This window comes from Mirounga angustirostris, unplaced genomic scaffold (genome assembly GCF_029215605.1).
Source record: "Mirounga angustirostris isolate CCGP_5_RB_7025 unplaced genomic scaffold, mMirAng1.0.hap1 SCAF_7, whole genome shotgun sequence".
Taxonomy (NCBI): domain Eukaryota; kingdom Metazoa; phylum Chordata; class Mammalia; order Carnivora; family Phocidae; genus Mirounga; species Mirounga angustirostris.
The window spans coordinates 26,597,837-26,620,681 of NW_026991715.1; the positions used below are offsets into that span (position 1 = coordinate 26,597,837).

The 22,845-nt window shown below is 50.3% G+C and overlaps 1 protein-coding gene across 7 annotated transcripts in view; it reads right to left on the reverse strand.

The window, feature by feature from the left end:
- The window catches only part of ACSL6 (acyl-CoA synthetase long chain family member 6), a 66,581-nt gene that overhangs the window by 20,786 nt on the left and 22,950 nt on the right, over nt 1–22,845 (reverse strand). For 6 of the 7 annotated variants that reach the window (XR_008507331.2, XR_006793612.3, XR_006793613.3 and 3 more), the window contains exons 8-17: nt 22,663–22,695; nt 21,375–21,426; nt 12,230–12,303; nt 10,597–10,674; nt 8,829–8,963; nt 8,276–8,410; nt 7,143–7,238; nt 6,066–6,138; nt 3,961–4,049; nt 2,739–2,855 (exon numbers count right to left, since the gene is read on the reverse strand). Coding sequence is in view for 4 of the 7 variants with exons in the window: in XM_045892166.3 (XP_045748122.1) it covers nt 2,739–2,855; nt 3,961–4,049; nt 6,066–6,138; nt 7,143–7,238; nt 8,276–8,410; nt 8,829–8,963; nt 10,597–10,674; nt 12,230–12,303; nt 21,375–21,426; nt 22,663–22,695 (882 nt within the window). In the remaining 3 variants the exon portion in view is untranslated. Of the gene's footprint in view, nt 1–2,738; nt 2,856–3,960; nt 4,050–6,065; nt 6,139–7,142; nt 7,239–8,275; nt 8,411–8,828; nt 8,964–10,461; nt 10,540–10,596; nt 10,675–12,229; nt 12,304–21,374; nt 21,427–22,662; nt 22,696–22,845 lie in introns of all 7 variants that reach the window. The other variant, XM_045892200.3, reaches the window with a different exon arrangement.

The window sequence follows — 22,845 nt, forward strand, 5'->3', positions numbered from 1 at the left end:
TCGCCCCCCCACTCCCCACTCCCACACCTGCCACCCTCATGCCCAGCAACAGGTGTCCTCCTCCTCAGAAGGCTCGCCTACCTTCCCCTCTCACCCAGGCTGCCTCTTTTCTCACCACCATCCTCAAATTCACTCCCTTGGACAATGCTTAGGCCTCTCTGCCCAGCTATGGCCTCCACTCCCAAAGAATGGCCTCTCCATCCCCCAGCAAACAGCAGAGCTTGGCAGAGGCCCCCAGTGACTTCTCCCTGACAGACCAGATGGGATTAGGAGTCCTCACCCCTCCAGGACCTCTGCAGCAGGCAGGCTACCTCTTGGGCAGTGAGTGCTTGTGCTCCTGGCCTCTAGAACCCCTACAGACCTCGACTCCCTTTGACCTTTTTGAGTTTCTTAGGGGAATTGGTGTGTCTCTTTCCTTTGGCTCAACCCTTGAATGTTGTACTTTCTTCACCTCCACTGATAGCGTTCCTTGAAATCAGCTCCATTTATTTCTTCATTGGCCACTCCCACGTCTGCCTAAGCGTCCAGCCAAACCTTTTCACTGAATTCCAGACCCAGGACCTAACACTCAGGATGCTTTAGAAACCAGACCGTTCGCCCTGCAGGATGCAACAGGCCACTCAGGAAGCCCATCATTGTCCTCATGCCTATTCCAGCCCCAAGCCCCAAACTTGGAGATGGCCTTGCTGTTTGCCTCTCCTGGAACTTCTGGCCGTCAGGCTCATTGTCCTCAATCACAAATCCTTCCCACACCCACCTCCTTCACCATCAAAACCACTTCCTGACCAGACTTCTGCATACACTCTATCCCTCCTCCATCTGTTTGATTGGCCAAAGGGGAGCAAAGTCTCCGGAAAAGAAAAACGAACAGGCCCTGTTTTGTTCAAAACCCAGACTGGACCTCAGGCGCTTCCCCTACACTGACTTCTTTGACCTTCATGGCACCCCCTGAGCGGGGCATTGTCACTTCCATTTCACAGATGATGAAAATGAGGGTTAGAGAATTTGGTTACTTCCTCCAAAGCCACACAGCTAGAAGGCAGGGGAACCAGGATTTCAGTTAGGTCTTTCTGGATGAGAAGTTTGTACCTTTTCCTTAATCTACCTAATACTCTTTCAAAACATTAATAATTAAAAAAAATGGACACCACCAGACCACCTACCAGCTGTCTTGGGCTCTTAGTGTATGCGCAGCACTAGGTCTCCACATGAATTAGTTTACTTGCTTCTCCCAACCGCCTGCAAGGTGGGTGGTTGCACCCAACTTAGAGGGAATCAGTACCAGATCCAAGGTTCTATGGAACTTCAAGGTTTTTCCAATTTTGAGGCCCTCCCTCTTTAAGAAAAATAATATAAAATGAAGTGCAGAGGCTTGGCGGGGGGCCCATGCCAGTGAGGGGCTCTGAGCCAAGGCTTCCTTAGCCGAGGGGACAATCTGCCCTCTGATGGCCTGCAGGCCCTGCTGCTCCCCCAGCCTCTCTCCTCCACACCTGGGGGGCCTCAGGGAGAACCACTGACTTCACACCTCTCTGTCTCTCTACTTAGCATGTGCTCTCGCTCCTGCCCTGACCATCCTCCCCACCCTCTCCTCTCCCCTCCGAACATGACTCAATTCCTAAGACTCCAGTAGGCGCCTGTCATCCTCTGCCTCTCTCCAGGCAAGTGTGGCCTTCCACTTATGCCCATCACATTGCACATCACATTGACATCTCTTCCCTGAGCAGAGTCCCTGGCCCAGGGCACACACCAGGGATGCATCTGTGTCTGCTACGGGAATGAGGGCTTCTCCAGGAAGGACACAGATTCAAGCAGGGGCGAATCTGCGCACCAGCCCACAGGACCACTGGAAGGCTCAGCATCATTCACATGCCCAAAAAGACTCTACATTTCAGAACGTCCACCCCAAACCTTAGCAACTTCGCAAAGACACAGGGGAGGTTCCTGGGGTGGGCTGCATCAGGCAAGGGGCTCTCGGTTCCAGCAACAAAGCCGTTTTCTGGTCATAGTTTTTATCTAAGCATATCCTGTGTGCCTGGCATTGTGCCAACTGCTTTACAGGTATAACTTTATTAAGTTTATTCTTCAAAACCACCGTAGAGGTAATCAGTGTTATTAGCCCCATTTTACAAATGACAGAGAGAGGCACAATAACTGGGTCTGGTTAAAAGTTGGGGGCCACAGCCAAAGAGTATCATGTAGCCTTACTCTCTTATTCCACAAGAAAGTCAACCAGGAGCCCCAGAGATGGATGAGGCTTTGGGCAAGGTCGCAGCAACTGCTAGCAGAGCCAAGGAACTCAGACACCCTCCCACCTGGCTGCAAGCTTCTCCCACTGCTCAGTGCCACCTCTCAGCGAGGGGCCAGGGTCTGTGGGTCCCTAGGCCCTGCCTTTCTCAGACCTCCCGGAGCTATGAGCTTCCTGCCCTTTGGACTCCACCCATCAGACCCCACAGCACCAGTAGATCTCTGTTGGGAAAGGGATAAATTAAGGAGAGGTCTCAAACTCCAGCTCTGCCCTCCCATAAAGATCTCTATCACCTTTATCAGGAGGATGGACAAGAAAGCTCTGGGGGCAAGATAAGGGAGAACCTCCCTATCCCCACCCGCCTCGCAGTTGTTCCTGAATGGCTAATTATCAGGGAAGATGTGGAGAAGAATTCTGCCTCAGAAATGAGTCAGGTTATACACCCTCCCACCGCGAGAATGCGGGGAGGGGCCGCAGCTGCAAACCTACGCACCGGCAGCCACTTCCCAATGTCCCCAGTGTGAAGCCAGCCGTCACTGTCCAGGGCTTCCTTTGTTCTGCTTGGATCTTTCAAGTAACCTTTGAACACATTTGGTCCTCTCACGCATATCTGTAGGGACAAACACGGGGTTTCTGTCAGCCCACAGCATGAGGAATCCCGATGCGGGGCTGTCACAAGGCGTGTGTAGGAGAAGGCATCCTATCCCTCCAGAAATACGCTGTGGAAACAGCAGGGATGGAGACAGAGCACAGGAAGGGCCACCAGCGGACTGAACAGTCTCCTGCTTCTCTCAACGAGCATCTTCTGCCCTGGCCATGTTTCCTCCCTGCCCTGGCCCCCCACCTCACCGCACCCCCAGGCTCCTGCTTTGTGACACTGGATGGGGTCTCCTCAGGTATTGATGGCTGGCTGATTCCACCAGAGATGCATGAGCCCCCTGCGTCATGACAGGGCAGTGTGCCCATCGACTCCCACGGAGTGAGCAAGTACAGGCCAGCTCTATGCCCCTCTTCTGGCCTAGCTGCAAGGGTCCTGCTTCTGCTGGGACACATACCTAGTAGCAGGCCACGTCAGTTAGAGAAAAAATGGATTTTTTTTTTTTAAGTTTACGAATTTCTTTTTTTTTTTTTTTTAAGATTTATTTATTTGAGAGAGAGAGCATGAGCAGGGGGAGGGGGAGACAGAGAGGGAGGAGAGAATCTCTAGCAGACTCCCCACTGAGTGCAGAGCCTGATTCGGGGCTCAATCCCACGACCCTGAGATCATGACCTGGTTGCTTAACTGACTGAGCCACCCAGGTGCCGCAAAAGTTTGGGAATTTAAAATCTTGAAAATCTTCAAATTTCAAATCTTTCCATCAGTCACCAGACTATTGGCTAATGTGCATAGTAACCCTCTAGAAATCTTTTCAAAATTTAGATTCTGATGAGCCCTGAGAGTCTCCATGTCTTACAGACACCCAGGGGATGCTGATGCTTCTAGTCCACATACTATACACTTAGAGTAACAAAGGAATAGACCAGCCCAGTCCCATCCTTGGAGGCTGGTTGCTTCGTAAGCAGGAGAAGAAATGCTGAATTCAATGGAGTCAAGTTAATCGGTAATTTAAAGTGACTTTACAGGGAGGGTGAAAGGAAAACAATTCCATTTTTTATTTCTTTTACTCACTCTATGTGGCATCCAGAGACATAAATAGCTAAGGTCCTAAATTTACCTCTCCCTCTCCTTTGCAGGTCCAATAGTTCAGTTCCTCGACATCGATGAGCTTGATATGATTGCAGGGCAGAGGTGCCCCTACATGCCCTAGAACACCAAAGCAATATGGCATTTGTCAGTGTCTAGATCAGTTTCAGCACTGAAGGTGCTCTGGGCCATGTAAAAATCCCTCCGCTGTCAAAGTGGGGGATTATGGAAGGAGAGCAATATACCTTTAGATGGGCATTTGCCACAGGCAAGCACTGATGATTAAAAAAAGTTCTGGGGAAAAGACAGGCCAACCTCTGCTGGGTCTTTGTTTTACATTTGATTCTTACAAAAGCTAAAGAGACACACCTGGCCCAGTACCAACCTGCACAGGGTCTGTAGGGGCGGTTCCTACCCACACCAAGCATACCATCAGGATTTTTCCAATAGGGCCTATGTTAAACATTTTCCCCCATTGTCAGACCCTTGGTTTTGGATCATAAAATACCATCGTCATTACTTTTCCATCAGTCACCAGACTGTTGGCTACTGTGCATAGTAACCATCTAGAAATCTTTTCAAAATTTAGATTCTGATGAGCCCTGAGAGTCTCCATGTCTTACAGACACCCAGGGGATGCTGATGCTTCTAGTCCAACATACTACACACTTAGAGTAACAAAGGAATAGAAGACAAGGATGAGATAACTCGTCCCTGAAAAATAAGACTTCAAATGTTCTTGCTCATATATACCCCAACTGCACAATTACATCTAAGTCATTTTTCTAGTAATTATGGTTGTTAGCACAATTCACTGGCAAGGGGTGGAGGGTTTTTGAGCAGGTGCTGGCCAAGGTCCTGAAAGAACAGTGAGACCCGTAGATGAAAACTGAGGTTGTGACACTCCCATTTCTCTTTTAAATAAGAGGCTGCCGACTTTTACAATATTGGACAAAGATATCTATCCTCTCATACTCAACAGGCTTGGCAAGTTTTTGTGGTAAGGATGACTTAAAAAGGCAAAATCTCAAAAATCTTACATAGGAAAATGTAGAGGATGATATTAAGAGGGAAGAGAGTGTCCAGAAAGAAGGGGATCTGTGTGAGTGATCAGTAAATATGATGGCAGCCATAAGAAAAATGTTACTGATCCAGGGCTTTGGAAGACAGTCCTTGTAGTAAATTTTCCAGGGATAGAGAGAGCAATGAATCTATACACAGGATAGGCTTTATTCAGCTAGAGTCTGAAGAGATAAAACTCAAACAAAAATGCTTCTGTCCTTGACGTGGTCAAATATGATTCCAATATGGAATCCACCTATTATGTTTCTGCTGACTGCCTCAAGGTGTTCTGAAAACAGCATCGCATTGCTGTGCATACTTCTTTTCCATGTGCATCACCTGGAACTTTCTAGTGTGTAGTTGAGTAAACTTGAGCTTGAAGAGTGGCCCCAGGCTCACAGAGGAAGTTGGTATACTGAAGGATTCTTTTGCTCAGTGTTTTTTAGATTCTTCTAGTGTCTGGTCTAAATTTGGTGATAGGAAACACATGGGCTACCTACACCTTCCTCCTTGCCTTGGAAGATGAGTCTCTTCAGAATGAGGGCGTGGAAAGGAGCTGCTCCTTCCTGATGATGCTGTTGCCTTCTAGACATTAACATAATAGGAGACCCCAGGTCCCAAAGGGTCTCAGAAATGGTTTAAGAAATAGTGCTCACTATGAACTTGCCTTTCTTTCCTAAATCATATCCAATTCACAGCCTGCTTCCTTCATTCTAAAGTAGGTTCTAACCTATAAAACCTAACATACCGACATTTACTGATATTAAAAGCGTTTTTCCCCTTGGAACTATATCTATATTCTGTGATCTACTGCTTCTTCTTCTTTTTTTAATATATGACTTTTAGTTATCTATAAAAGAAATGGGAAAATACAAAATATATTTGGAAATCACAAAAATATGTAGCAAAGAGAACAATATCCATTGTGCCACAACCCAGACATAACCACCATCAGTGTTTTTCTTATTTTTCTGTTACTTTTTCCCTAAGTGCCCCTGTAAATTTGCTTTCCATAAAGAAGTTTTAGATCAGCAGTGCCCCATGAATCATTCCCACATCTCCAGCCCATCCTACCTGAGGTCCAGTCCCCGGGCGTGGTGAAGGTACATCCGGCCGTACACTCAGTTTGGCCGTAACCTTCATAAACCTTCAAATGAAAAAGGAAACCATGCTGTAAGTATACATGTTCCTACAGATGACTGGCTGCCTTTTTCAGCCAGCTAACCTCCCACTGAGCATCTGGTTGTTCCATGCTGGGGACAATGAGAAGGGAGGTAGGTTACTCCAGGTGAAACTGAACACACACAACAGGTGTGACTCCTTGGCTTGGAAGTAGTGCTATTTTTACTACTGACACTTAGGAGATAAAGTTATGTGGTTTGGGGTAAAGATTTCTGACCTATTTTCAACTACTGACTCTATTTTTCATTTGGATGATAGGTATGAGAGACAAATATTTTAGAACCTACTGTACATTTTACTTTTACTCTGTAAGATATTCCCCTCCAGAGCCCCAAGTGTTTGCAGGAATACAGCATGTGAGGCAACCTGCCTTTAAGAGTGGCCACGCCATGTTGGTACAGAATAGGACAGTGAAGGGAGCACTGGCTTCTAAAGTATAAAAACTTAAGCATGTACTTTTATGAAACAGATGCACCTACTTTACATAAAAAACATGAGTCACAGCCCTGCATATATAGGAACTTAATAAATATTAATTGAATAGATAAATGAAGGAATGAGTATTTTAGGGGATGACAAAACCTATTGAATCAACTAACAAAACACCAATGGGCTCTCATCCCCCTCTCTAGTGCTCCTTTTCCAGATGGGGAGATATTTTGCAGGACGGAGAATGCAGAGATGCTGGCACAGATGTGGTATGGGTTCTCTAGCACAACAATGACCCATACAGAGTTTAACTGACCCCTCTTCCCAAAGTGGGTACACCTGGACTTTGCAGAATGTCACAAGATCATCTTGGCTTTCACTGACTCTGAGCCTTTTTCATCCTCAGAGGAGGGAGCTTTTGTCCCACTAAAGTCCTGCCCCCAGGATCTTTCTCTCTTCAGGAGAGGGTGTAGTGGGTTTCCTGCTCTGCCCCGACCACATGTCCCATTGTCCCTAGGGAAAGTCGTGGAAAGGCTATACCTGGCACCCCAGAGCCGCCCGGAGGAATCCCAGCACTGTCGGTGATGCGGGGGCCGCTCCAGTGACAATCATCCGCACACACCCACCAAGACTGGCCTGTGGGAAGAGAAAGGAAACTGCCGAAGTTTGTGCTGCTGGAGATGGAGTCTAGCCCATGTGGGCCTCATCCAAGGTCGGCATTCAACAGTTGGACCCCCACCCGGCCCTAGGGAAGGGATGAAAGAGAAGGCCTGAGGCTGAAGAAGTCGCTTCTCCTTTCAAACGAAATCAACCCAATCAGCTTTGCAACTCGACCCACAGTATGGCCAACTCCTCTGTGTCTTTAGAGGTAAGTGCCATTAATCTGTGCTATTCTATAATTTTGGCTCTTCCTTCCTTCAAATACACAGCTTTTCCCTCACTCTCCCATCATTTGCAAGCAGCCAAAACAATTACTTAGGACAATTTTTTCCCACTTCCATCATAATGGCATAGCCTTTTCTCATTTATAAATCAATACCATGCTCTGCTCTATTTACTATGCACAGCGGAGGACAATGGATTCTTTAAGCACTTTCTTTCTGTAAGTTGAGCCAAGAGAGTTTAAATATTAATTGTCTTAGCTAAAAATAGAGTAGTAAGAAAAAAATGAGTAATGCTACTAATTAGCTACACGTTCCTTGGGTAATGCAGAGCCTGAAAACTTATGTGGGGATACACAAGTGAGTAATTCATGATCGGCCCAGTCTGGGAGAGGTTGAAGGGATAGGAAATAAGAAGGGAAAGGAAGCTTCTTGGCCTCGTGGCTAGAACCTAGTGCTGCTGGAAAGCCAGCACGGCCAAGGCTACAGGGAGGGGCAAGAGAAACTTTAGGCCACAGGAGCTCCTGATGGACCTGACTACCCAAGGGCAAAGTTACCCTAATGTCTGTGGAGACCAAGGGACCTACTTTCCAGGAGTCCTTCTTGCTGGTTGCCTTTTGGCAAATACCACACACATCCAGATAATAAAAATGAGTCCTTTAATTATTCTATGGTAGCTTAAGCTTTGATTTCATGAGCAAATGAGTTATTTTATAAGATTCCAGGCCACTGGAATGAGCTTCTCAAATTCTTCTATAAGGCCACTTGGGTGCCACTTGTTCATTTTCTTACCTGAATCTTATTAAAAAAGAGTTCATCCCAGATACTATCATTCCTGATGATTCCACTCCGGACCTCAGCCTGTTTACGCTTTGCTGCAAACTCCAAGAGCCAGCGCTTTAATGGTGTGTCTGCCTGGCTGAAGATCTGAGGAACAGAAGTTGGAAGACAGCTGTTGGGCCTGTGTGTACTACCTCTAACAGACGCCCCCCCGCCCCCCGCCGGAAGAAGGCCTTTGTTCCCACAGCCTGACCAACAGAGAAGTCACACTCCATTTTTGCCTCTGCAGGAGATCAGTGGATGTGTGATACCCAGCTAAAGGTTAACCAGCGTCTGGTCACGTTGTAGGGATAGAAATTCCTGAAGAGAAAATCTCCTTAAACAGGGTTTTAGAGAATTGAAAGAAAACAGGAGAAGGAAGGTGAGGGCGAAGGAATACAAGAGAGGAGGCAACTTCTAGGACCTGGGAGAGGAGGCATGGTAAGCCCGCCTGGGGTTCCAGACCTTGTCCGGACAGCAGATACACAGCACCTCAGCCTGGTCAGAGACTCCCTATGGGGCTCACCTTGTCATACATCCGGTTCAGCAATCGAGGGACCACAGGGAAGATGGTGGGGTGCAGAGCCTTCATGTCATCTGGGAGGAGACGGATGTCTCCCTGGAAGAAGCCGACGCGCCCCCCATGGCAGTAGACAACAGACTGGAGGGAGAGAACAGGAAGGGAGGAGTCCCTCAGGGTGGTCACTCCTGGCTACGGTCCAAAGCTCTGCCCTACATGGAGGGCACCCATGACCCCCTAACCTAGCTCTGGCTGCTGCCGTGAAACACTCAAGAATACCATCTGAGGTGCCCCCCCTCCCACTAAGTCCCACTTAGGCACGGGGTGAAGCAGCAGGAGACGGAGGGGAATCCCGGGCCTCCGGGAGATCCCAGAGCAGCCAGGCTCACTGGTGCCTGCTCCCTCATGCTCAGCTCCCAAGCCCTGGGCAAGGACCTCCCTGGGGACTCAGGTCTCTGAGCTGTCCTGCACCCTATCACCGGGTCTGTTCCAGGTCTGTGGATTTCCCCCAGGGACACCTCAGCAACTCTGGAAGGGTGTGCAGTGCCCACGAATACTATGACACATTGCTAACGTTGGCTGTGGGTGTTGTTCGGTAGGGGGCCAAGTGGGGCGGGGGGCTGGCTGGTTCTTAATGGGTTTAGGAATATGCTTGGGGCCTAATTCATGCTCCTTTCTTTAATGCTCATAGCAACCCTACAAGTTAGGCAGCATTTATAGCTCCATTTTATAGGCAAGGAATGCAAAACTTAGAGAGGTAAAGGGTCACAAAACTAGTTCATAGTAATGAACTATGGCATTCTAATCCACGTCTGAAAAGCTGGAGAGCATGCCCTAATATACCAGCTCTCCCCCAAGCAAGATGGGAGAGGCTTAGAAGACACCGCGTAGGGGAGCCTACATGGCTTTGTTGGTTAAACATCTGCCTTTGGCTCAGGTCATGATCCCAGGGTTCTGGGATCCAGCTCCACATGGGGCTCCTTACTCAGAGGGCAGCCTGCTTCTCCCTCTCCCTCTGCTGCTCCCCCTGCTTGTGCTCTCTCGCTCTCTCTCTCAAATAAATAAATTAAAAAAAAAACACAGCTTATTCACAAGCTGGTTCCCTGAGTGACACGTGCCTGGAAAATTCTTTGTTCCCACAGCCTTACGTGGACTCCCCCCGCTCCCTCTGCACCCCCCCAAGGCCGGTCTCAGGGCTGATCATAATGCCGGTCCTATCTCTGGAGCGAGGGGTCATGGCAGTTTGATTCCCCAACTTTACTGTCTTGTTTTCCTTTCCGGGAGTTCATGAGTTCTGGAAGTTCTGGTATGTAAGTGTTGTGGCCATAAGCAGAGCCATAGTGCACAGACTGTGAATGTAAAACACGTCTGCAAAGCCGTGATCCTCTCTGAGCACGGGCCGCCAGCTGGGGCCTCTCTCGGCTGAGGTATCTCCACAGGTAAGACAAGGCAGGCCTAGGGTCATCCCTGGAGTCTTCCCAGGAGGGACAGGTTGGGCAGCCAAGGTCCCCTGACCCCTGTGGTACCTTGCGAGGACAGGGCAGTTTAGTTCTACCTCCTAGCACCAGTGACAAAGTGACACTCTGCTAGGGTTCTGGGTTCTGGGCACAAACTGTGCCTCCCGGAGCCAGGGCCTTACCTGCACCATTCGCTCAAACATGTGTGCTAAAGGCAAATAGGCAATGTGCACATCCGCACAAGTGGGAGCCCACTGACTCTGTAAGAAAACAGAAGGAGCCCAGGCAAGGCCCGGTCAGTCAGGTGGGCGTCTTACCTGGATTACTCTCTCAAACATGTGAGCCAGAGGCAGGAAGGAGATGAGCACATCGTCCTGTCTCGGAAAGATCACTTTCTGCAGGTGACGGGCATGGGAGACAGAAAGGAAAGAAACACTGACAGGAAGACGACGAGAGAGTCATAAAACAATACAGAGAAAATGGTCCTGGAGGGGCAAACAGGGAGGGGGAAGGGAAATGGGGGGGGGAATGGAGGGGGGACAAAGAGAGAGGCCAGATGAGAGAGAGAAACAGTGTGAGAGAGAGAGAGAGAGAGAGAGAAAGGTGAAAGGCGCAGGAAGGACAGAGGGAGAGAGAGACAGGGCAGCGCAGGAAGCTGAGTGTTAGGGCGCAGCCAGTGGGTCTAGGTTATCTGCAGAAGCAAAAAGCCCAGTGAAGCACACATAAACCAGCAGAGTCGAGCTCCGCAGGGAAGTCTCCTCCGGGGCCAGGCCCCCTTCGCCATCTCCCTGGCCCACCTGGGCAGGGAGTCCAAGGGGCTAGACTTGTTGGCCCTTTCTAGTCCTTCTTCCGGAACAGGGACCTGGGGAGCCCTAGGTCTGCACCAACTGTGGCTAGGGTAGAAGCCCCAGGCAAACAGATGGCTGAACCAGGCCTCGAAAGCCATGGCCTGTGGACAGAACCCATGGGGGAGGCTGAGAGGGAGCCCTGCTGTGCACCCCAGCCCACGACACACACAGGGAACTGACCTCAAGGATTGGGGGGGGCCTGCACAAGGCCTGCGCTCAGGGGCGGGCTGGGCCCTCGGGAGCTCTTCTTTGCTGGACTCCCCTGCCCCCCACCCTTTCACAGGGCCTTCATTCTCCAGGGCTGGCTTTTGAATGAGTCTGGACAAGCCCTGGGAACCTGGCTTATGGCTCCCGACGTGGGTTCAGCCACCAACAGCCTCTCACCGCCTTCTACCAAAAATCTATCAGGGTCTGGGGGGCATGTGCTCCATAATGCCATCTGGCATGAATGTAGAAGAGTGATTTTTCTCCACAGTGGAGAAAAAGCCTAACTTATGTGAAAAGGAACATTCCTTTCTCCTTAAGGAAACTTGCAGGACATATGGATACTCACCACTTGTGGAAAAACGTCCTTCTTTCTTAGTTGGTTATAAAATGCTAACATGCTTTTGTCAGGCCAAGATATCAAGCTTTTTTTTTTTTTTTTACTTTAGATTTACCTTTTTAAGTACAGTCTTACAAATTAGCAGTTGCCATTGTTTCTCAGACTCTAGTAGTCCTTAAACACAAAATGACTGAATTAAACCCTGACCTATGGGAAAAACAAGTTATTAAGGATTACTTTCTAAATAAAGGTAGACAGGAAACCACAGATATCTCAATTTTTGCAGTTAAAAATGAAACGCAGGTTTACATGTTTCTCTTTCTGGGATCTTAGCACTCTTAGAAATCAAACTGGTTATTTATCAGGTATGGATCATTTCAGGGCTTGGGGGTTAAAGTGTCTGTAGAAGTCGGATTGCTCTAATGTCAAAAGAAACTCCTGCCTGGGAAAGGCAGCTCAGATTACATCAGGGGGAAAAAACAGAAAACAAACAAAAAAACCTCTGAGGCTCCAGGGTGTCCTCAAGAGACACCTGTTTAGTGAGTCTACTTTATTCACCTCTGTCACTTTCAGAAAGCCTGAGAAATCAGCCACCACGTTCCCATGGGTGAGCATCGCGCCTTTTGGGCTCCCTGAAAAGAGAAAGCAAAAAGGCAGATTAGTTGGAAGCTCAAGGGTCACTGCTTGAGAAGAGCGCCCAAGTTGACAGTCCCAGACACTTCCGAGTCCGAGCTGTGCTGGAGATTTTCCCCCCGAGTCTCCCAGCAGCTTGGGACGGCAAGGCAGGCGACACAGTCCCACGGGCAGGGTGCCTCAAGGCCTGACAGGCTGGCTACTTGGGACCTGTGCCTTCCCCTCTCCTGCCTACCCGGGGAGCACAGGCTCTCAGCCTCCAGGCTCCTCACATACACCCCGTACCCTGTGCTGCTCTCTGGGCCAAGCAGGTCTCGTCTCCAGAGTCCAGCAACCATTTATGCTGGCAGAGGACTTCCTTGCTGCATGCAGCACCTGGAAAGGCCCCAGGCTCAAGCCAGGCTAGAGGAGCCGAGCGAGGGGGCAGCCCCTCCTGCCTGTTCACCAGCAGAGATAGGACTCGAGAAGGATATTCTCACTTTGTCTCGATAAGACCTTTCAGGATTGCTTGTAGTGAAACCCAGGTCTGCTAGAATGGCTCAGAACACAGAGGCTAGGTGGGGGCCCAGGGCCCAGTAGGCTGGGGAGGGAGACCAGCTGGTCACCATTTCACGTCAGAGTGGATAGGACACACATCTAACTGGCCTCTCGACTCCTGGCCTTGCCCGTCATTGCGAGCAGAACACAGGGAAGCCATTTCTCCTCTCTGTTTGCTTACCTGTAAAACAGGGACAACGCCCACCTCACAGGGCTTTCAGAAGGTCTAAGGATATAATCCATGGTCAAAAGATGTTAAATTAGAAGTTTCCAATAAGGCAGCAGATACAACTGTGAAACTCCAAAAGTGAAGGGCCAGACCATGAGTAGAATTTACCCAGTAAATATTAAACAAACCAATATGTTAACTTTGCAACCCTCACCTAGAAAGAGGTAATAAAAAGACTAAGTGACCTGAGATAAAGAGAGTATTGTAGTATATGCCACCACATTGCTCACATTAAAATGTTTAGTTTTATGCTATGTGAACTCTACTTCAGTCGGGGGGGCGGAGAGGAGGAGGAGAAGAAGAAGAGGAGGAGGAGGAGGAGGAAGGAGGAGGAGGAGAAGAAGAGGGAGGAGGAGGAGGAGAAGAAGAAGAAGAAGAAGAGGAGGAGGAGGAAAGAGGAGGAGGAGAAGAAGAGGGAGGAGAAGGAGGAGGAGGTGAAGAAGAAGAAGAAGAAGGAGAAGAAGAAGAAGAAGAAGGAGAAGAAGAAGAAAAAGGAGATGAAGAAGAAGGAGGAGGAGGAGGAGGAGAAGAAGAAGAAGGAGGAGGAGGAGGAGGAGGAGGAGGAGAAAGAAAGAAAGAAAGAAAGAAAGAAAGAAAGAAAGAAAGAAAGAAAGAAAGAAAGGAAAGAAATAGAAGGGGAAGAAGAAGAAGAAGAAGGGGAAAAAGAAGGGGGAGGAGGAGCGGGAGGAGGGGGAGAAAAAGAAGGACAAGGAGGAGAAGGGGAAGAAGAAGGAGAAAAAGAAGAGGAAGAAGGAGGAGGAGGGGGAAGGGGAGGAGAGGAAGAAGAGGAGGAGGAGGGGAGGAATGGATTTGTGAGAAGAATTTCTTCGGAGAGAGCTACACAGTTCTATAGCCCATCAAAGTGGGAGGAATAGGGGGGTCCTCTTTCCCAACCCAAAACCCACGCTAACTCGGAGCTCGATCACGTTCCCTGCAGTTGAGGGTCCTGGTGAGAAATGTGAAAAGTGTGTCTGCAAACAAATAATAAATCCCAGGGACTGGATGGGGAGTTTGCAGAAAGAACAGCAGTCTGAGGGGGTGGTGGTGGGAATGGTGGGTTAAAAAGGAGTCTTGTCCACTGGCCAGTTTCCCCCTGACTCAGGGAGAAGCAGTCGTGTGCGTCACAGGCAGAAGTGCAGTGGAAAAGGGAGCAGCCAGCAAAGAGAACACTGCCTGCGATCGAGACAACTCCCAGAAGTGGCCACGACACAAGGAGCAGGTTTTAAAGGTCTGCCCCAAACCATCTCTTGACTTCCCTTTCCCACTTCCTTTTTCTCCCTCCCCACTTCCACTTGGTGGGAGAGGGCCCAAAGCTTCATTAGCAAGCTGGAGGAGGAGGAGAAACACCAGAGCGAGAGAGGAGAGCCAGACCACCCGGCCGGCAGCCAGCCCTAGCTGGGGAGGGCAGAAGTGGCGGCAAAGTGGTCAGTTCGCACTGTGGATGGACACCTGCAGGCCTGAGTTTAGACTGTCGGTGACTTACGACACCCATGAAACTGACCTGACGGTGTGACCAGAAAAGGCATGAGGTGCCTCTGTTTTCATCCAGGGGCAGAAAGAGAACTACCCCGCACTGACTTTGAAGGCACAGACGGAGCCAAAAGTCAAGCTGCTCTCATAATTCTATCCCATGTGGCCTGTGTGCTCAACTTACTGGCAGACACCAGAGCGTCAGGAATGGCCCCGTCTCGGTCTGACCAAGATGTGTGGTGGGCGGGGTTTTAACAAGTCTGGCACACGCACCCATACTGCAAATCACTGAGGGGACTTGGGGGACGCAGAAGGTTACAGGGTTTTGATAGGTAGCTGTTCAAATATCTTTCTTTTTTTTTTTTTTTAAATGAAGATATATGGGATCTGTTTTTACCTCTGCCGGGCCTTCTTTCATCCCAGCGTCTTTCCTCAAACCTAAGCCCTGAATTGCCTCCTATGTACAAATCCCACAGAATCTCTGGGTCCACAGACCATTCTGAGAGTATCACCTGGAAATTTTCACCTGTGGATCCCCAAGTTCTGGAAGTCTCTAAGGAATACCCCCAAAATACTAGGTATGAAATCAGAACTTGCACAAAATACCGCCCAATGCTACAGAGCTTTAGATCTGCTAGGCTGGCTGACTTGCTCATGCCTAATGCAACTTCAAGGTGGATGGCTGTGAATCTCAAGAGAGAGAAAGTTGTCTTCATTCATGAAAACTGTCTGAATCCTCCATTCAGTTCAGTCCACAACACACACAATGGTAGCATTTACTCAGTTCTGCTTAGACAAAACTTTTTCCTCTCCAACACGATGAGAAAAGTTTGCACCTTTTAGAAACAAACTTTTGGCTCTGTCTATGCCTTTAAAGTTGCTCAGTGGGTGGGGGGCAGTTCCTTTTCTGCCCCTGGATGAAAACAGAGGCACCTCATGCCTTTTCTGGTCACACTGTCAGGTCAGTTTCATGGGTGTCGTAAGTCACCGACAGTCTGAATTCAGGCCTGCAGGTGTCCGTCCACAGTGCAAATCTGACCACTTTGCTGCCACTTCTGCCCTCCCCAGCTAGGGCTGGCTGCCGGCCGGGTGGTCTGGCTCTCCTCTCTCGCTCTGGTGTTTCTCCTCCTCCTCCAGCTTTCTTGCAGGGTATGAGTAAGGTTTTATAAACTTCTAATGGGTTATAGAATTTTTAAATATTCCCAGAAATGTTCAAATGATGTCCTCAAGTCATGCCTCGATGTGTTCAAGGATGAAGAAGAAGCACATGTTGACAACAAATCCTGCGATGGGATGCAAGGTCCGAGCTGGGAGGTGGGAAGTGGGAGGTGAGCCTTTGGAAAGTTCTGCTTGCTTCTCTGATTCAGGAATAGTGCATGCTTCTGGCAGCATTTCCTTCAATGTGATATGGGAAAATTTCCAAGTTACTCACGTAGAAGAACAGGTACGCATTCTTCACTAGACCTCCGGCAAAGTTAAAGAACCAGCTCTCTCCTTTTCTGGTGCATCATCAGGAGAGGTGCTGCTGTCCAGGCCCCGACATCTCAGCAGCATGAGACCTACTGTCCCTTTCCCACCTTCTACTCACAGGCTGGCCATCCTCCCTTTTATTCTTCTCTCCAGCTGCTGAAGGAAAAAACTCTTCATTGCAGATTCTGCAAATGTCATTTGGGCTTTAGCCAGTATTCCTGGCTGGAAATCCACGGCTGACGTGCAGAAAGGCCTTTCACTGGCTGAAGGTCTGCCCTGGATGGACACTGGCTCCAAGGGAGGGCAGTCATGGGGTGAAGCTGAGCCCAAGGTCTCTCCTACAGGGCTGGGTGGGAGTGGGCTTGGGAGCAGCGCTGGGCCCTCTGGCTGGAAGTTCCTCTGGCTGCTTGTTTCCACTTTCACACAAAGGTGGGTTATAGAAGAGGCTGGTGACAGAAATGCTTGGGAAGTTTTATAATGCAGAGTATCCATCTCCCTGCTTGAGGCTCCCACATCTTATTTAGGATTGAGCCTTACTTTCATCAATCACATGCCCACCATTCTTTTTTTTTTTTTTAAACAATCAGACTTGAGAGCTGGTAGGAATACAAGTAATAACTCTAATAGCAGCCAGTTACTGAATACCCACCAATGTGGGCAGTGTGCTGGGTGGGCATCTCATACATGGTAACTCAGTTGTTTCTTAAAACAATCTATGCTGCAGATATCAGATGGCCTCATTTTTTTTTTAAGATTTTTTTTTTTTCATTTGAGAGAGAGAGAGAATGAGCAGGGGGAGGGAGAGGGAGAAGCAGGCTCCCCTGGGAGTCCCACTCGGGCTCAATCCCAGGACCCTGGGATCATGACCTGAGCTGAAGGTAGATGCTTAACTGATTGAGCCACCCAGGAGCCCCACGGATGGCTTAATTTAATATCCAAGGAACTGGGGCTTAAGAGAGGTTAAGAAATTCTTCTACAGCTGCACAGGAGTACTGAGGTGTAGTTTCATGCATATGGTCACATAAGTCTTGAACTGAACGGTATAAAACAAATAGGTCAAGGAGAGTATTTTCCCGAGCTCCCATCTCTGAGCAGCCACAGACGTAAGGCTGATGGCCATCTTCATGCTCAGCTAAAGGACTGCACATGACTGAGCTTCCCTGGGTGTCCTCAATTAGAACAGAAGAGATGCTTCTACCCAGTCTTCCTCCCTTCTCCAGGCAGGGCACGTCTCTTTCCTGGCGGCACCTGGAAGCCCCCTCTCTCCCCCAGTCCAAACCAAAGCTTTGGGGGCTCGGCTCCACTGAGCAGCACCTCCCTTTCCTCCATCTCTAGTGGCTCTTACTCGATGCCAAGAAACACTTGCAGGGATTTCCAGGAAGATAACAAGAGCCCCACCCCCTCCAGGTCTCTGCCAGCTCTACTCTTGCTCTGCCGTTCCTCAGAGCTGATCTATTTTTTTTTTTTTACATAAACTCTCTCTTACAGCACAACATACATATAGTAAAGTGCCCAAGTGAGTATAAGGCTCAAGAGATTTGTTTTTTTTAAGTGAACTTACCTGTGCAACCAGTACCAGGTCAAGACAGAGCATCATCAATAATCCAGGGCACCATTATCCTGGAAGGCAACCGTTAGCCTGACTTCTAAAACCGTAGACTAGTTGATGATGTGTGTAACTTTGGATCAAAGAAACCACCCAATCTTTTGTGCCTGGTTTCTTTCACTCAACATACAGTGAGGTAGAATGTTCTATTGAGGTATACCATTCCACCGCCGATGGGCACTGGAGTTGTCTCCAGATTCTGACTATCCACACCGCAAGGTCATGAACATTCTGGAGCAGGCCTTTTGGTGACAGGGCCAAGCTTCGTGAAGGAACTGTCCACCTGTTGAAGTGACATCCTCACCTCCCATTCACTCCTCATTCCACCGCAGTCGGCTTCTGCGTCCAGCCTCCACTCCACGACTAGCCTTTGTCAGGAGCACCAGCCAGTGTTTCGGCGGCGGCAGCGTCCTGCAGGTGCGGCTCAGCCACCAGACAACACTGACAGATTCTATTCTCCTCTAGCATCTCCGGCCGCACCTGCTCAGCCTCCATTTGAAACTCCGGCCCCCGTCACTCCTCTCCGGCCAGGGCTTCCAGGCCCTGTCCCCACACTGCTATTCCCTCACTCAACTCTCCCTCAAAGCAACATTTTCCTTCTTGCAGCCCATCCTCCGCACACACTGTTCCCCCTGTTGAGAATGCCCTTCCTCCTATTCTCCCCCAGCTACCGATCTTTCAGGACTCCGCTCAGATGGACTTCCTCTGGGAATCCTTTCTGTCCTGCTCTTCCCACCTCTCGGTGGCGTAGTGCTCCAGGCACGTTGGGATGCGGACCCTCGAGGCGGTGACCACATAGTACCAAACTGCTAGGTGACATGAGCTGTGAGTTCATGAAAACAGGGCTCTGGCTTACCCATCCCTGTGACCTTAGCCCCCAGCACTAGGTCTGATGCATAGGGGATGCTCCATAAATGAGCTGAATGAGTCAATCTACATAAAGTAGAAAAAGAATGCTAAAAACATATCGATTAAGAAGGATATGTTTTAGGGGCGCCTGGGTGGCTCAGTTGGTTAAGCAACTGCCTTCGGCTCAGGTCATGATCCTGGAGTCCCGGGATCGAGTCCTGCATCGGGCTCCCTGCTCAGCGAGGAGCCTGCTTCTCCCTCTGACACTCCCCCCTCTCATGTACTCTCTCTCATTCTCGCTCTCTCAAATGAATAAATAAATCTTAAAAAAAAAAAAAGAAGGATATGTTTTAGGGGCGCCTGGGTGGCTCAGTCGGTTAAGCGACTGCCTTCGGCTCAGGTCATGATCCCGAGGTCCTGGGCTCCCTGCATCGGGCTCCCTGCTCTGTGGGAAGCCTGCTTCTCCCTCTCCCATGCCTCCTGCTTGTGTTCCCTCTCTCGCTGTCTCTCTCCCTCTGTCAAATGAATAAATAAAATCTTTAAAAAAAATTATTAAAAAAAAAAAAGGGTATGTTTTAAAAGACCACTATATTTTCTTCTCTGGGAAGAGGGGGTGCATGTCCTCATAGGATACGTCTTAATTATCATTCATGGGGCCCAATTTCCCAAACTGGACTATGTTACACCCACAAATTATCTTTTCTGGAGGAGAGGGGGTGTCGGATTCTAGTCCAGCTAATAGTCATTTTATGAACTATGAACAACCAACCCACATACCCAGCCAGGAGCCATCCCTGAGCACAGACGAATCCCAAGCTCTCACCTCCTCCAGGGCCTTCTTGGCCTGACTACGGGCTCCAAGGTACTGGCTTACTCTAGGAATTTCCACAGATGTTTCTGTCGTATACCAAGAAGAAAATCTTCCCAGAATGATTCCACCAGAATCAGAAACAAATGTCAGGTTTAGATCATATTTTCCATCTTTCCCATCTTTCCCCACCAGGAGAACAGTGTGGCTCTTGGTGAAGCTGCGAGCCAGGACGCTTACTGTGGAAGGGAAGCTGGGCCGCTGGGTCGCTGGGTCCGGCCGGGGCTGTGAGGCTGAGGACACGCATTGCTGATGTGGTCGACAACAGGTTGGCTACCAGGGGCACAGCAGGCTCAGGCGAAGGCCAAGGAAATCCAAGCACAGCCAGGCAGGGTGATGAGAGGTGTGCTCAATTGTCCAGCTCTGCCCCTGGCACCAGCAACAGCTCTAGAGTGGGAGGCTTGGGCACTAAATCGCGACGTGTTGGCCAGGCTCCGTACATCCCACTGCCACCACACAGAGCCTGGGCAGGACAGCTTAGCTTCCAGTTCTGACTTCGTGGCCTGGAAAAGCACTAGACGTGAGGCCTGTCCTCTCCAACCGGGTGACAGCCCATTTCTGCACTGTGACGTTCTTTTCCAGAAACGGGGGCAACATCAAGTGACTCAGGAAAAGCTTAGGGGCACGCTCAAAGGGCAAGGGTCTAAAGCTAAAGGCCACAGTAGTAACGTGCTCCCCAGCCCAGGCTGGAGAGACAGGTCACCAAAAGTTTATGTCATGAAACTCATGACAAAGAACAATATAAACCTGAAGGGCATTTTTGAATTGTGGGTTGAATCTAGATGTCAGCTCCTGGAGAGCAAATGCTATATTCTTTCTTCTCTGACAAAAATTAGCAATGTGGTAGAAACCCTCAAACCCATTGAGTTAATGGCAAAAATTCATCTCGATCCAACGAAGCCACGTTTATCGTGATCCATCCTCATGGAGAGTCCTGCTTATGGGGCTGGTCAGACTTAGAGGTTACATCTATGGAAAGCGTCGGAAGCCCCGGATTCACTGCCTAGCCCATCAAGAGCTATCATCAAGGCAGGCCAGTTCTCAATCTGGAAAAAGAAGGCTGGAAACTCCTTGCCCATTCAGGGAAAAGACAAGTGACTTCCGAAGTCCATAGATGAGATGGAGCAGCAAAGGGGACGAGCGCTGGGCTGGGGGTCGCGGGAGCAGGGCCCAAGTCCTCTGCCTCCACTTGCTGGTGGTGTCCACCTGGCCAGCCCCCACACCTGCTGGCCTCACAGGCCGTGCTGGGGCCCCAGCAGCTCAGTGACTGGGTCAACAGGGCACTGCAGACTGTGACGTGCTGTGCCCGTGACCATGCTCCTCGTGTGTGTCCTGACCCCCGCCCCCAGACAGCCTGCCTTGGCTGCCCCTGCTAAAGCTGCTGTGTGCATTTCTCTGTCGGCACCAGGCATGGGGAGCGTCACTTCTGCTTGTCCTCGTCCCCACAGCACACCAGCCCCATCCCACAGAGCCTTTGCACCGCCTTTTCACACTCCGTCCCCTCTCCTCTTTGGCACTTTAAACAGCTCCCATCCCAGGTGAGAAGCTGGGCAGAGTGGTGGCGGCAAGTTTACGTGACTGGCTCGTGGTGGAAGTGGGACTCAAATCGAGGCTCTCAGACACCCCAGCAAGTGGTGGAAGTGGGACTCAAATCGAGGCTCTCAGACACCAAACCCCATACCTCTTCCCCCATCCCCGACACAAAGGCCACGCAGAGGCAGGAAGCAGAGAGGTGCGAGCTGCTTCTCAGGGAGGGATGACATGACTCAGCTACCCGGCCCTCCTCTGGCCCCGGTGCCAGGGAATGGCGAGCCCCCACCCTGTACCTCCCAGGCCACACTGTCCATCCACGTCCAGCCACCTGGGCTGCCTCCTGCTGGGCACTGGGAGCGGCAGGAGGGGCCCATCGTCTGGAGCCAGGCACAGGACAAGGCTCAGCCCATGCCGCGCAGGGCACCAGAGCCCCCTGCATCCGCTGCACCAAGGCCGCCAGGGAAGCTTGCAGGTGGCCCTGGCTGGTGATCTGGGCACCTCTGCTCACCTGTTGTGCCGCTTGTGAAACACACAATGGAGAGGTCGCTGGGCTTCGGGGGCTGCAGAGTTGAGAAGAGGTGTGAGTTAAGGGACCCGGTGTGGCCAGCCAGGGCCCAATACCCCCAGGCCCCTCTACCAGCTGGCCCTTCTGTGCACCCCCACCTGCCACATGTGGGGCCGTGCGCATGCCCTGCGTGCTGCAGCCAGAAAGGCAGGCTGGCACGTCCCTAGGAAAGGGGAAGAAAGGCTAAGGAAACCTAATGGGGGCTTGGACATCCATCTGTCCCACTAACCTCTCACCTGCGTCTGGGGCCTCCCTAACTTGAATCTGAGTTCAGTTCTAGATGGGATTGGGCTGCAGTGGCCACATCTAGCCCTCGTGGATGTGATCCAGTGCCATCCTTCCTTCCCACTTTCTCCCAAATGTCTGGGGTTAGGCTTGGGAGCAGAATGTGTGGCCCAGGAACTGAGCTTCCCACAGTGTCACCAAGACTGTTCTGCATCAGGCCCTTGCCCCTGACACGGGGCACAGAGTCCTGGGGTCACCGGGAAAAGCCGAACACGTCTGCTCGTACACAGAGGAGGTGACAACGAGTTCAGACTGAGGGACAAGCCAGACCTCTCCAGACGAACAGAGGGTGGGCTCTGGGAGAAGAACAAGAGGCAAGGGCATGCCAGGGGGTCGGAGAACAGTGCTCTAAGGCTGGCGCATTGGGTGCGGGAGGTGGGCACCTCCCAGAGCCACCCATGAAGGGCCAGCCCATGTATGAGAACGCTCAGGGGCCGGCAAGAAGAGGGGGCAGGGCTGAGCTGGAGGGAGGGCTGCAGGGAGAGGCCGTGTAAGCAAGCTTAAACCCCCACAGGGCCCTCCCAGGGCCAGTGACCGTCACTGGTGACGCAACCCCAGGCAGCACCACTTGGGGGTGACACGCAGAAAAAATCACAAAGATGAACAAAGACAGCTTCTGCTCACCCTGTCCTTAGAGTTCACTACCGTCAAAGAAAAACATAGGCCGTCCCAAAGAAAAGGTTCCTGGAGAACCAAGAGTGGCCAGGATTGGCTGCCCTTTTTTCCTCCCTCCTCAACACCTGACTCCTGGTTCAGGTCGCTCTCTAGACCCTCACGCACACAAGTCCTGGTGCCCTGAGCGGGCATTTCCCAAGCTGCTCACAGTAGCTGCTTATCAGCACAGGGGGGCGGCTCTGACCTCCTATCAAGCCCCTGGCAGGGGTCTGTGAGGGTCAGACCTGCACAGCATCTTGCTCAATAAAGACCTACTGGCAGATGAGCTTACCACAGGAGCCTGATGATTCTGTTGGCCACACTCCTGGAAGAGAAAAATACTATTTTTAAATGCTCAAAAGTTCTTATCAATCAAAACAAGTGAAGAAACAAAAAATCAAAACAAACTCAGCCTAGTATGTCTTGCTCTTGTGTGGAGTCTAAAGTTCAGGATTCCCCATCCAGACGCAGCCCA